The sequence below is a fragment of the Momordica charantia genome (assembly GCF_013281855.1).
Source record: "Momordica charantia cultivar OHB3-1 chromosome 9 unlocalized genomic scaffold, Mcharantia_2.0 BLBB01000009.1, whole genome shotgun sequence".
NCBI lineage: Eukaryota > Viridiplantae > Streptophyta > Magnoliopsida > Cucurbitales > Cucurbitaceae > Momordica > Momordica charantia.
In genome coordinates this window covers 28495593-28508994 of record NW_028275167.1, presented here as the reverse complement: position 1 = coordinate 28508994, position 13402 = coordinate 28495593, and the positions used below count along the sequence as shown (strand labels likewise).

At 34.7% G+C, this 13402-nt stretch overlaps 4 protein-coding genes across 7 annotated transcripts; all 4 read right to left on the bottom strand.

Moving 5' to 3' along the window:
* Positions 1–123: 123 nt before the first annotated feature.
* Positions 124–4621, bottom strand: LOC111018765 (sucrose-phosphatase 1). 2 transcript variants are annotated; one of them, XM_088117771.1, is made up of 9 exons: positions 4489–4621; positions 2735–2811; positions 2356–2655; positions 2101–2202; positions 1606–1800; positions 1190–1483; positions 842–1052; positions 709–761; positions 124–361 (listed from the first exon to the last, which is right to left on the bottom strand). In XM_088117771.1, exons 2-9 carry the CDS (start codon positions 2792–2794, stop codon positions 266–268), a joined length of 1311 nt encoding a protein of 436 aa, XP_087973897.1. In that variant the 5' UTR covers positions 2795–2811; positions 4489–4621; the 3' UTR covers positions 124–265. The 2 variants fall into 2 exon arrangements, with proteins under 2 accessions (XP_087973897.1, XP_022150700.1); XM_022295008.2 differs by lacking the exon at positions 4489–4621 and adding an exon at positions 2896–3055.
* LOC111018767 (uncharacterized) lies at positions 4358–5409 on the bottom strand. Its single transcript, XM_022295009.2, has 2 exons — positions 4985–5409; positions 4358–4895 (listed from the first exon to the last, which is right to left on the bottom strand). The coding sequence occupies exons 1-2, from the start codon at positions 5372–5374 to the stop codon at positions 4425–4427; spliced, it is 861 nt and encodes a 286-aa protein (XP_022150701.1). The 5' UTR covers positions 5375–5409; the 3' UTR covers positions 4358–4424.
* Positions 5410–6369: 960 nt separating this feature from the next.
* LOC111018691 (octanoyltransferase LIP2p, chloroplastic) lies at positions 6370–8269 on the bottom strand. Its single transcript, XM_022294900.2, has 4 exons — positions 8118–8269; positions 7762–8026; positions 7396–7546; positions 6370–7013 (listed from the first exon to the last, which is right to left on the bottom strand). Exons 1-4 carry the CDS (start codon positions 8267–8269, stop codon positions 6679–6681), a joined length of 903 nt encoding a protein of 300 aa, XP_022150592.1. The 3' UTR covers positions 6370–6678.
* On the bottom strand, positions 8151–12467 carry LOC111018692 (uncharacterized). 3 transcript variants are annotated; one of them, XM_088117772.1, is made up of 3 exons: positions 12072–12467; positions 10301–10707; positions 8151–8290 (listed from the first exon to the last, which is right to left on the bottom strand). In XM_088117772.1, coding segments are annotated over exons 1-3 (738 nt in total). In that variant the 5' UTR covers positions 12402–12467; the 3' UTR covers positions 8151–8289. The 3 variants fall into 3 exon arrangements, with proteins under 3 accessions (XP_087973898.1, XP_087973899.1, XP_022150594.1); XM_088117773.1 differs by lacking the exon at positions 8151–8290 and adding an exon at positions 8324–8463; XM_022294902.2 differs by lacking the exon at positions 8151–8290 and having other exon boundaries at positions 9862–10707.
* Positions 12468–13402: the final 935 nt, after the last annotated feature.

The window sequence follows — 13402 nt, the reverse complement described above, 5'->3', positions numbered from 1 at the left end:
AAATAATTGCGGAACGCTTGTATTAGTAATATAAGTATATAATTGATACACTTAATCAATAATACAAAAAGGTATACAGTAATATACCTCATACTCACAAATTATTAGTATACGATGAAAGACTTTATTAATAATACAAAAATTGTATAATTAATAATAAACTTTATCACATTATATAATTCAATGTAGAAAAATGGTATATACAGAATTATCATGTTGGCAAATTATTGTAACGTATGAAGTTTTAAAGAGGGAAAAGAAAGTTTTAGAAGAACCATGTAGATGTAGATGTAGGTTGTGAAGGTGAAGCATCCTGATCCAACCATGTGTGATGCACGTGCATCCAATTCCATATCAAACCCTTTGATATTCAAGAAAATGCAGAAAATATCAAAAGAAAACCAAAAAACAAGTAAAAATAAAGGCCTGCTTGATAAGGTTCTTGTTTTTTTGTTTTTTCATTTTTAATAAAGAAAAATAGAATTCCAACACTTCTGATTTTACTGATTTTAAGGATAGGCAATATTTATATTTATGTTTTGTAACAAATTAGAAACGGAAACCGCTGTTTTTAAAATTTCTATACAATTTGAAGAATATTTTCAAAAAATAAAAAACAAGAAACATAATCAGTTGTAAAATGCTTACATTTCTTATAAAATTTAAAAATGTAAAACAAGAATCGGGGCCTCTGAATGATTGTGTTACCTGTGACTGTGAAGTCATTAGAACTGTAGTTAAGCTCCCCAAAAACGGATTCCCTGTTTGTGTAAAACAAAATCAACTACTGCTTAATAAGAACGTAATAAAAAAAATGAGAGAGAAATATGTTTTCTGTTACTGGGTGAGGACGACGAAGACGATTCCCATTTATGGAACCTGAGAAGCCAGGAGTCGGTCGCAATCTGTGTGGACGAGAGTCGGTCTATCCAGCTTCGGAATGGCATCTCCTTCCCCTTCTTGTTATCACCATATAACCCTCTCATTGCATCTATACATTCCTCCATACCTCTCTCCACCCCACATGGATCCACTACTATTCCTCCTGCATCCTGCAACCATCATTCAAACACACAACACAAATCATGAAACTGAAACAACAACCATTCTTATCTTAGGGATCAATTGAAGCTTACATTTGAATCTTAACTCCATATAACTGTAATGGTAACAACTATGTGAGACTTACAAAGATGGACTTCAGATACTCGAGATACAGCTCCGATTTCTCCACTTCACCGCGTCTCCATCTCTCATACAGCACATAAAACTTTACGACTTCAAAGCCTGGATCCACACTCTCCACTTTGCAGCATCCTCTGTAATCTATCATGTCTCTAGGAGACAAGTTTGGACCAAGTTGGAAGGTGCCAATTGCCTCTATGATCCCACCCGCACATCTCTTGGTCGAATGAATTATTTTCGGATTGCCCTTTGCATTTTCGATATACCACTGCAACAGCTCTTCCTGTGCGTTGCTTACCTGCACAATCGAGGGAAAGAATGATACCACAAATCGCACTGTTTACAAGGATATGTTGATGATGATGCATCATTGATTCATTGGTATGTACTTGGGTGATGAAGGCTTCTGAGGCAACTGACCATCACGCCGTAGACATCAGGAACAGTGAAAAGCTCGGTGTCGTTTCCAGAGTCGCCACAAACAAGAACATTGACTGGAACTTTCCCATCAGCTTTGAACTTCTTGAGAAGATACGCAAGTGCCCCGCCTTTGCCAGCACCTTTTGGCAATATGTCCAACGCAATGCCGCTGCTGTAGATTACTTTTACATCTAACTGACAAAGTATATTCAATGAGTTAAAAGGAACACTCAACCTTCCCTGCTCTCAACACAATACAAGGAAAACAAGAGCAGATGAGTTCACAAGATATACAAGCATACAATACACACAGTTTTTTTCTCTTTTTTTTTTTCAGTAACGGGGCGTCCGTGCTCGCTCCTTGACCCACTTCCTACTAATCCCGGGGAGGCTCCGCCCACCCCTATGCTATCTCCGGGAGAACAAGCAGAATATTTATGATAGATAGAAATTGAATTTAGTAAGTTCAGTTCAGACCAACAAAAATAGAATTACCCCTCGTTTCTCCAAACATTCAGACAGAGCATTGACCACTTTTGGGGCTTCATCCTTATCTATGTAAAAGCTAACTTTATGAGGCCGTTGCTCCGTTTCTGGCTACGATGTCCTCGATTTGTCGTGCAGGTTGAAGAAACATCCCAATCAAACCAATTAGATTTAGGGGTAAAATACGCATCCTCAAGAAGCGACGAGAATAAAGAACTAAGGAACAAAAACCTCAATCAGATTACATCAAATTGGCATCTCTACCTGCGGCTTGAGTTCCGGAAATTTTAGGACTTCTTCCAAGACTACATCTCGATTCCAGTTTTGATTCAGAAATTGTTCCCATTCTTCGTCTGGAATCATCGGATCACCATACGCAATCTCCGTTCCCACAGACGTTATGGTAATATCGGGGGTCAACAGAGGCTTTTTCCTCCTCAGTTCTCTGTACATCGCCGGCGATCTACCAGTTGAGAATACGAGCAGAGAATTCCGACGGTAGTAGGCTTCCCATAGGGCATTAAACTTGAGAAGCGAAGTGTTCTCCTTATCGTCGTGATCAACCTGTGAAATTATAATCCCCGTTTCACCAAAATTTTCCAAGGGAGATAAATCGTGATGTCGCTAGGTTGAAGAAATATACCATGGTGAGATCGAGATCGGAAACTATCATGAGCTTCGCTGAACCATCTAGTCGATCCATTGATGATCAGTTTCCTCCTACAGATTCAAAATAGGGCAACTCAAGTGATGAAAAATGACAAAATTCTTGTCTTCGGCGTCGAAACTGAATAAATTTTTTACCTTTCGATCAGTGTAGACTGAGTTTATTGTTGAATATGTGGCTTTTTCGATGTTCAAATGGCAGAGCGCGGAATTATCTACGGTATAGTGCCAATTTACAGACGAAGATGAACGAAATTTTGCGCTTTCGAAAGCTTAATCGCGTGAATCAAGTAATGAACAGAAAAGTCTATATATTTACAACGGATATATAATTAACCAGTAACTATTTGAAATTACAAATATTGCCACTGTAAAATTACAAAAATAGCCACGGTGAGTCTATAACTGTAACTAGCAAAATTTAAACTAAATATATATTTTAAAAATTTTAATGTCAACCTCTTCCCTACTTTGAATTGTTTTCTTTCTTTTTCTTTTTTTTAATAAACAAAAATTACCTTTGAATTGTTTTTTTTTTCTTCCAAGATTTGTGAATACTTTTGTATATAATGATTTTTGTGACTGTTTTATGTATTTATTATCCTAAAATTTAGGGTATAGTTAAATGGATCAAAAGATTGCTTACTTCTTAAATGTTTGAATTTCAAATACTTGTCCATTATTTATTTGATAGTTTTTGAACTAAAAAAAAGTTTAAATTTAAATGTTTGAACTTCAAATACTTGCCCATGATTTATTTTATAGTTTTTGAACTAAAAAAAAGTTAAAATTTTAACGAATCGATAACATATTTGAGCATTTTTATACTAATGACCTAGCATACCAGCTGCTTCGAGCATAAATCAGCGGATAAAACATATGTTAACTATTCCAAATGTCAATTTGAAAAAAGAAAAACAAATAAGTTAGAACACTTTACACTATTTTTATTTTTATTTCCTTAGTCATTCCTTTATTATTAATTAGTCATTCAGCTGAACTTGATTTCGATTGAAATATTTATATATGAATTAAATTTACTCAACCCATCAGTTTAAATTTTTGAATTGAGTGATGATTTAATCCTCCTTTAACAATTTCAAATTTCTCAAAAAGAAGAAAAAAAAACATAATTTCAAAGAGACAATAAATCTACCGAAGATAGGGTAGATACGTATACTATTCATTTAATTTTCATATAGATAAAATCTTAGTACATAGATCTAGCCTATCGAAAATTAGATCACAAGTCACATCATAACTTAAAAAGCACGTTTTTTTTAGTACGACACGTAAGGTTGATAATTTGAAGTCAACGACTGTATGAACCAATCGGAGCAGGTGAGTGATACAAAATTGGTACAAATATTGGCAATAAACAAACAGTTAGGTACCATAAAAGGGTTTGGTGCGTGGGATTTTGACTTATAGAATTGACTCTTAAAGTCAAACTAAACCATTGTAAACTTGTAGTTGAAATTGTTGATCTCATTCAATCATATTGACTTCAAAATCTTTACTTTTTAGGCAACAGCCCTACTTAACTTCTCAAATCAACATCGGAGAAATCTAATAATTTCATCGGAGACCTTCGAAAACAGAGAAGAAAAACTCTAAGCAACATTCAAATATTCAAATCTGTTATTTGTTACAGAGCATAGCAATTTCTAGAAAAGAAAAGGCACAATAGCTTTAAGATGGGGAGGGAAATCTTCAAATTTAGAGACGTACCAATTCCTGGTGGCATGGCTCCTCCCAATCAAGAACAGCGCCGATCCGAAGGTGAAGACGAACGAGAACAATGTCTGCGAAACGAAGGAGATTCCCAGAAATTCGATGATCTCAAACAGGTAGTGAGGGCACACCACCGCTTCGAACAATCCGCCCTTCGGAATCCTGTATTCTCTCTCCCCCTCTCTCCTCAGCTTCGACAGTAGAAAATGGTGGTAGAAATTACCGGCGATTCCGATCGAGTACAGCGCCAATCCGGCCGGCACGAGGTCCATCTCCGGCTCCGCAAGATCCTGCGAGACCATCTGAGCGTAGATCGTGGCGGCGGAGAAGAGTATGTAGCAAATCGAGGTCAGAATCGCGTCGTTCAGAGCCATCTTGTTGCTGTGCTTGTGAACGAAAACAACCTGAGAGAAATCGGTTAATCGTCAATCAATGGAGGAGAAAAATTCGATATCCGGAGAGAAACTAATCGTAATTTGTAATTAGAGTTTACCTCGAAGATCCGCTTGGAGAAATGGAGGAGGAGGAGCGATTTGATTAGAAAAATCCTCGGGTCAGGGTGAATGTGGCGCGGGAAGAAGAAGGAGATCATGAGCGTGAGGGCGAAGGCAGGGGCGTAACAGAGGAGCATGGCGGAGCGGCTATGGAGGTGGATTTTGTGGGCGGAGTTTTTAGGGCTCCAGAATTTGGAATACTGCAGATGCTTGCCGAGAAATTCAGCGGCTGCGAGAATCAGAATCGAAACGAAGGTAATGGAAGAAAGAGCGAGAAGAAAATGGTGGAAACAGGAAGGTTGTGAGAGTGGCCATGGCGGAGGGAGGAGGAGGCAATCTCTGGAAGAAATTTTATTTTGGTTCTTTAATTTAAAAATGTTCATTATCATCCATCTTTCAACTTTTTTTTTTAGTTTATTTTTATCAAAATTTATTCTTAATCAAAAATTGTCTACTGCTACCATTTTAATATGATTCTAGTCAAATTGGTATAGTTCAGTGCTAATGACATATATTTCCAATTAAAAGTTGTGAGTTGAGTTTAAGTTAGGTGTGAAATTTGTTTTAAAATTCTATAAGTGTGACCAATAAATCAAAGATGAGAGTTCAGATCAAAATGAACATTTTGAAAATACATTAATAAAAATGAAAAAAACAAAAAATATTTTGATTGTTTCTCTTTGTAATATGTTTTTTATTTTGAAAACTTTTAAAAAATAAAAATATATACACACAAAATTGAAAACAAAAAACAACAAATATTGCCAAAGAGATTTCTTCATTGTTGTTGAATTGTGTGCTGCAGAGAGGATTGAAACGAACGGTGATGGATGATTTTCGTCAGCTCCAAGTATTATCTTCATTCTATTTTATTATTTCGTGGGAAGATCATTGTCGGAAAATTGTATTAAAAAGATCTATTTTATTTTTCATATTATTGTTACTTCGTTTCTTTATGAATTCAATTGATTTCTTTACCACATGTTGCCATGAGTTTCTTCGAAATCGATTGAAGTTGATGCCGTGAGAAGGACGAAAACCGCCCAAGACAATGAACTATCCATGGATAAATCTCCCTCTGACTTCGACAAATTAACAAAACAACTCTTTAAATATATTAAACTATTTTAAATTATGAAACAACAATTTAGTCCTCGTAGTTTGAAATTTGTAACAATTTGATCCCTATCGTAAATAATTTTATTAAAATTAAGTGTCAAATTTTATCATATAACAATTTAATCTTTTTAGTTATAAATATATTTGGTCCCTCTATAGTTTATCTATCTATATATATAACAAACTTAACAAACAAAAAAAAAAATTTCACGATAAGGACTAAATCGTTATCAACTTTAAAATACAAGGACTAAATTGTTACATATTAAAGTTTAAAGACTAAATTGTTACCCATTTGAGAGTACATAGACTAAATCGTTACAAACTAAAGTATATGGACTAAATTGGTTAAAGCCTTTAACCAAATTACATTGACCAAAAGTGTTTGGAAGGGTTTTTTAACCTTTAAATTATGAACCTTTCAGACCCAGAAGATGGAAAATAATCAGTAGTTTGCAGATTTAAGATCGAAAAAGCTGGGTGTTGGTGCCTAATATTAGTAAAATAAACTAACAAATGAGGAACGTTTAGCAGCTATAGTTTACAGATTATAAGATATCTCACCACAGGATCCTCAGCTTTTGGGTGCTTGATTCACGAACCTTTCCAAAGTGGGGATGGTTTTCTGATGAATATCAAGTTGAAAAACTTCAGAGAATTCCTGTAGCAGAGCTTCAAAAGTGGTATCAATCAACTGGAAATCCTTGTCAAGATGTATGTTCTTCTGAAATCCAGTGTGTAAATCAACTTCTCTAAGCAACTCCTTGACGTTTCCGACCTGGCGGTTTCGTATTCCACATGGAACTATCCAGTTAAATGGAGTTAGATCAGTGGTGACATTAAGAGCTAATCCATGAAATGCTATCCATTTAGATACCCTAATTCCAATGGCTGCCAGTTTCTGGTTTCCTGCAAAGGGAAAAGAGAGGAAAATCATTCAAGAAGCTGGCAGTGTTCTTAGAAATAAAAAGAAAAATGTCCAACTAGGGACTACTGAAGCTATTAACATAAGACTGGTTCGTCGAGTTGGTACTGATAAAATTTCCAAGCGAACTAAAATTCTTATGACTTTGTAACAAAACCGCCTCCATTTCCAGTTAAACAACAAGTGAAACAATCTATAATGTTTGAAACTAAGCACTTAAAAGCCCTTTAGAAATTATCAGTACAGGGTAATAACTCTTACAATCAAAATCATGAGAAGAAATCAAAATCAGATCAGCAAGTGGACAAAAGATGTGCATTTGCAATACGCTACATAAAAATTTCATCCAAGACCCACAAGGAATACCTGCCCAGACACCCGTTAAACCATCGAGCCGATGAGCGTTGATGGAAAACGTCGAGGAAAGAACACGTATAACCACCTCCTCAAGTGCCCTGAGGTACCAATGAAGGTCCATCTTGTGATTTCGCAGATTGATAATAGGGTACATAACTAGCTACAGCACAGGACAAATCCTATCAATTTCATCAAGTAGAGACCACAGCAAACAGTAAATGACCCTCTAAAACAACCAAACCAGCAAATCAAAGATTCAACTCCTAAATTACCATAACATGGGGAAAAGAAGCATCAGATTACAATGTGAAGAGAACATAAAAAATTTGTAGTGCAAAATGATAGAAAAAGGCCAAAAAAAATCATAGCGAGTACCTGGCCAGGGCCATGATAGGTAACCTCCCCGCCACGCTCAGTGCGGTAAATGGAAAAGGGAGAATCCTTTGGATCAAAATTGAGGTATTCTTCTGAACTGTCCGTGCCCATGGTGTACACAGGATGATGCTGCAACACAATAAGCGTATCTGGGCATTCCTCGTTCGCGTCGATCAATGCCTTCTTTTCTCTGACAATGTCCTTTTGCCAAGTCCACGCATCGCCATACGGTATCAGATCATTATGCAAATCGAAGCACTCGCACCTGCAAAATCTCAAGCCAGACAGACACATAGGTTGATTCCACACAAAGTGCACAGAACCTGTTTGTGAAAATGCGTGAAGGAGAAACTCACGTTCTGCGTCGCGAATTGAGCGTTATGGGTGATTCGGAAGCTTTTGGGTGAAGAATTCGATCCAATTGAGAGCAGACCTTACGAGGACGAGACCGCTGAAATTCCGGCCGACATGGAAGCAAGCCGGCAGAGGGCGTTGACACGAGAATCATGGCGAACTGGCCCTCTTAATTCTAGAGAAAGATTGGTAAAATGAAGAACCATTCCATCGGAGATAAAACTCGAACCAGAGAAATGAACAAAAGAAAAAAGAAACAGAAACAGAAGAAGAAGAAGAAGGTTGAATTTGGATTTAGTTTTCTTGCAGAGGATTCAGTTTTTGGCAACTGGAGCGGAGACTGCGAGTCTGCGAGTGCGAGTTAGGTGAACGATATTATATAAGGGGTCTGACATCGGTTCGGTTTTCTCCAAACTGGGCCGAACCGTTTTAAATAAATGTGCCAATTATTTATTTTCAAATATAGCAAAAAGTCTAAAATTTTAAGTAAAAGTACTACTATTAAAATTAATAACAATTTGAGCCTCAAATCAATTCAATAGATATATATGTTTTAACTAAAACTATCACATTAATATAATTAAAATTAAGCGACATATTAAAAAAGTTAAACTGATATTATATTTTAAAAAATGAAAAGTTGACGTATTTTTTTAAAACATATATATTAATCTTGTGCTATACAATAAAATTTCTCTAAAATTTTTAATTGATTTTCAACTAAATTCATCCATTAAAATTTTATATAATTGTATACATCGGGTTGATTTTTAATTAGATGACAGAACCAAAACAGAAAAAAAAAATGTATTTTTTTTAATTCATACTCATATTGTCTTTTATTTTATTTTATCTTATATAACATAGTTTATTTATAGTTTCTTAAAAGTTATTTTCACAGTTCTAAGTTCTTGCCCAATTTTAAATACTAAAATATTATTCTTTTCGATAATTTTAATTTAAACAAAAATTCGAAAAGTGTTTTATTGTCCATATTTTTTAAAGGATTTTAGTTATACCTTTTATGCATTAAATTTCTAGACAAAGTAAGGTGTATATATATATACAGAAGCTTTTAACATCTTGGATGATACTAAAAGAGCTATTGAATAATGATACAAAGTGGTGATAGATTTTTAGTTCAATGTAGCTTCACTTAAAATTTAATAAAAATAATTTAAAAGTAACAATCTCAAAATTTATAAATTATTTAAATTATTAATTTAATACATCATAATTATTTTCTACAAATTTTCATATTATAAAATCGTTGCATAATACCTTAAATTAGTGGCGGCTCCAAAATTATACATAAGAGGGTATTGATATCTGTTTATGTAGTTTAATTATTAGTTTGCTCAATAACAAGTATAACTAATTTTTCCATATAAATATTAAAAAAACAGAGGAGAATGGAACTTAAAATAATGAATATAATTTATTGTTTTAAAACTAATTCATTAAAATTTTAAAAATATTTTAAATTATTTTTCATTTATATTATTAATTCTATATGAAAAATTAAAACAAAAATTATAATATTATATATTAATTATTATTTCATATTTGTATATAATACAATTCTTCAAGTGAAATATAATAAATTTACAAAATATTAAAGTTTAAATTATTTACTTTAAATAAAATATATATATATTTCTTAGTTATTAAAAATAATAATTTATATAATATTTACCAAATTCTATAAATAAATAAAAAACTAAAAAGTAATAGAATATAACAAAGTTGAAGTAAAGGAACGAATTTATTAATTTGAGGTAAACTATCAACTAATAATATAATATATTTCTGCCGTCCCTAGACAAAGAGAACAACCAAGAAAAGTCTAAACTGCAAGAAGGAGCAGCACAACTTGACTAGTTACATGACGAATGTGCTAACTACGGATATGATGTCGAAATTGTACCCAAACTTCACCCAAGAAGACCGCTATAAGTAACTTTGTAAGAAGTCAAAAAATTCGAATCTTGATCCCGCCCCTTTTCGAACTAAAAACAAAGCCTAAAAGAGAAAATGGAGCAGGGCTTTGACATAAGTAACTTTGTAAGAAGTCAAAAGATTCAAATCTCGATCCGCCCCTTTTCGAACTAAAAACAAAGCCTAAAAGAGAAAAGGTAGTAGGGCTTTGACATGGTTGGGGAAGTGTTCAAATTTGGAGACATACCATTTCCTAGTGGCATAGCTCCTCCCGGCCAAGTACAAAGCAGTGCCAGTGGCGAAGCACAGTGGGAAGATTGCCTGAGAGATGAAAGCAAACCCAAAATACACAATTATTTCAAACAGATAGTGAGGGCAGATGACAAGGCAGAAAAGACCTCCATTGGGAATCTTATACTCTTTCTCCCCCTTTCCTCTGGTTCTGGACAACAGATAGTGGTGGTAAAAGTTCCCAATAATGCCCATCACAAAGCAACCAATTCCAATGTTTTTCAGATCAATGGATGGCGCTGGAAACCCTTGTGAGAGGTGCTGAGTGTAGATCATGATTGCTGTGGAGAGGAAGTAGCTGAGAGAGATTTTGAATGCTGTATCCAATACCATTTTGCTGCTGTACTTGTGAACAAACAGTACCTGTGAGCATAGAATTTTCAAATAGGAGAAGAGTCTGTTAGGGACTGTTTGAGAATTTGTTTTGCTACATTCAAGAAAGATTTTTGTTGCTTACTCAAAATTTGATGGTTGTTTAATTTTCTGAGAAGGAAAAGTTAGCTCTTTCTGCATTCCTCTCTCCACTTATTAAAGATTTAATGGTGAACAGGTGAATAGTAATATTATTCAGTAAGAGATAGGTAATATTATTCTTAGAACTACCGCTCAAAATTTGACATGTCTTTGATTTTTGAAATATCTCTTTTCTGCACTTCTCTCTCTATTTATCAAGCTGATGACTTAAAGTATTAGAAAAATATTTGGTTCCTTGACTATGATGACCAAATCTTATCTTCATCTTGTCCTCACCAAGGCAACTCATTAATTTTCATAAAAAAATTCTGTTTTTGCATCCTGTCTCTTAGTTGTTAAACATTCAGTGGATGGTAAGGACAATATTTCTCCTAAAGAACCAAATATTTTCCTAAGTATTATTCTTTAGAGAATAACTAAATCTAAAGAAGTTTATATTCTCTAAATCTAAAGAAGTTTATTAAATAATACTTAGGTACTTACCTCTACCTCTCGGTGACCATTAAATTTTTACAAGGGAATATAAAAAGATAGATTTTTTTTTTCAAAAAATCAAAGAGCTGTGAAACTTTGAATAATTGACAACATGAAGATTGGGTTGCTACCAAGTATTGTTGTTCTCTAAATAGCTACTATAATTTGAGAAGAACCTTCAAAATGTTTGCAAAACAATATATGTGCCAGGAATGAATAGTACAAGTGCGAAGCATCACAAAATCAGTATTAAACAGAATCCTAGTAATTTGTTTCTTAAACATGACTTCATATAACAATAATATAGCAATTATCATTCTAAAATACGCCGTTCTCGAAGAGAGTATTAATGTCAATTCAATAGTCAAAAAGAAAAATTAATGAATCCAGACATTAATGAGCTGATCGTCTAATTAATTAGCCAAGTTCATACGACATATAAAATTTCTACACATTTTTGACATAATCTCCCTATTATCGTAAAAGGAAGAAAAACAAACAAACAAAAACGGTGGTCCCAAACTTGGAAATTCCAGAGGAACGATAAGATAAGATGTACAGAGCAATGGAAAGGGACAAGAGATGCGGATCTCTCCACCATTTTCAAGAACTCGACAAAATTTCGAAGAATTAGATTAACCGATTCTCAAGGAAGCCCCGATTCTTACTGGAGTCCAAAATGAATCGAACTAATTTCACGAGAATATGAATACCTAATCACGAATCGAGAAGGAAGTGCACTATACTAAAACAGAGGCGTAGAGCGGGAGAGAGAGTACCTCAAAGATCCTCTTGAAGAAATGGAAGGTGAGAGCAGATTTGAGGAGAAGAATCCTTCCATCGTCGCTCGGAAAGAACCAAAACGACGCCGCTCCGGCGAGAAACGCCGGAGTATAAGCCAAGAGCATTCCGTATTTCGACGAAACCTTAGATTCCTCCGATGAAGATTTCGAAGCACCATTCGCGTTCCAGAACTTGGAATACTGCAAATGCTTTCCGTTCATCTCGGAAAATCCGGACATCGCCATCGCCGTCGAACTCACCACTGTCATCACGTTCACAAACGTCGAAGGAGGCGGCGGGAAAAGAAACGCCGACGAAATGTCCATCGCCGCCGCGAATCAGATCGATAAACCCTCGGAAAATCTCTCCGTAGAAACTCTGAAACGCCAATGGCAGCGCCGAGGCTGAGGACTGTACAGGACTAGTGGCGTGGTTTATACCACGTACGTCCAGATTTGGGATGGGCAATTTCGTAAATTCATCTAATCCACAGTTGCGTTTCTCCGTTACGAGAATTTTAAATTTTGTTTCAAAAGAAAAATAATTCAATTTTAATAACCGTGTAATAATTGTAAGTGGGTACTATGTTCAACTTTGCTGTTACATGCTATAATCACAAAAATAATATATTTAATCTTTTGAGTGATAATGCTTGTGAACTTTATACTTTTCAAGGGCCACTAACTAAAAATATTTGATAAATTTTAAAATATTTTATAAAATCCCCAATTAGCTCATGTTTTTTTTATTATAATACTATAGTATATATAGAGGTAAGAATTTGACATTATTGGAAGGAGAGGTAATGAAGGTACTTCACAACCTCTTTGGATTCCATGTTAACAGTCGGGAGGGAAAAGATTTTTGTTTTTTTTTCCAAGTTATCACGGGATTAAGACAACTCTCTGTAAGAGACTTTATCTAGGCTCTTCGATCCCTTCGTTTATGTGCCATAATAAAGAGAGATTTGGTAGGTAGGTAGTGGATGAACTGCATTGTTGATATTGACCTAAAAAAAAAGGTTTTTTAATGCCATAAATTTTTGAAAAGGTGAAAAATCCATACTCAAGCGGGGAAAGGAACTGGGTCTTTCTTCTTCCTTACGTGATAGGGCTCTAAAGCCAAATGTTTGCTTCAGTTACAGTCCCTTCGTTTTGCCAATAAAGAAGTCATCTTTGATGATTTCCCTCACCAGCACTCACTACTGGAAGGAATTTCTTTTGTCTATATCGTCATTGATAAGTACTAATCCAAGTTGAAAAAAAAATGTTCAAAATCTCGTGGTGCTTTTGAAATACGTAAATTAGCCATCGGATAGAAAAATTAT

Coding starts and splice junctions, on each gene's coding strand:
- LOC111018767 (XM_022295009.2), bottom strand. CDS start 5,374: ATGATAATGAACATTTTTAAATTAAAGAACCAAAATAAAATTTCTTCC. Junction 4,896..4,984: donor TCTCCAAGCGGATCTTCGAG/GTAAACTCTAAT, acceptor GATTTCTCTCAG/GTTGTTTTCGTTCACAAGCA.
- LOC111018691 (XM_022294900.2), bottom strand. CDS start 8,269: ATGATTCTCGTGTCAACGCCCTCTGCCGGCTTGCTTCCATGTCGGCCG. Junction 8,027..8,117: donor CTCAATTCGCGACGCAGAAC/GTGAGTTTCTCC, acceptor GAGATTTTGCAG/GTGCGAGTGCTTCGATTTGC. Junction 7,547..7,761: donor CCTATCATGGCCCTGGCCAG/GTACTCGCTATG, acceptor CCTGTGCTGTAG/CTAGTTATGTACCCTATTAT.
- LOC111018692 (XM_022294902.2), bottom strand. CDS start 12,401: ATGGACATTTCGTCGGCGTTTCTTTTCCCGCCGCCTCCTTCGACGTTT. Junction 10,708..12,071: donor TCTTCAAGAGGATCTTTGAG/GTACTCTCTCTC, acceptor CTATGCTCACAG/GTACTGTTTGTTCACAAGTA.
- LOC111018765 (XM_088117771.1), bottom strand. CDS start 2,794: ATGGATCGACTAGATGGTTCAGCGAAGCTCATGATAGTTTCCGATCTC. Junction 2,656..2,734: donor CCGATCTCGATCTCACCATG/GTATATTTCTTC, acceptor ATAATTTCACAG/GTTGATCACGACGATAAGGA. Junction 2,203..2,355: donor TTCCGGAACTCAAGCCGCAG/GTAGAGATGCCA, acceptor AGGACATCGTAG/CCAGAAACGGAGCAACGGCC.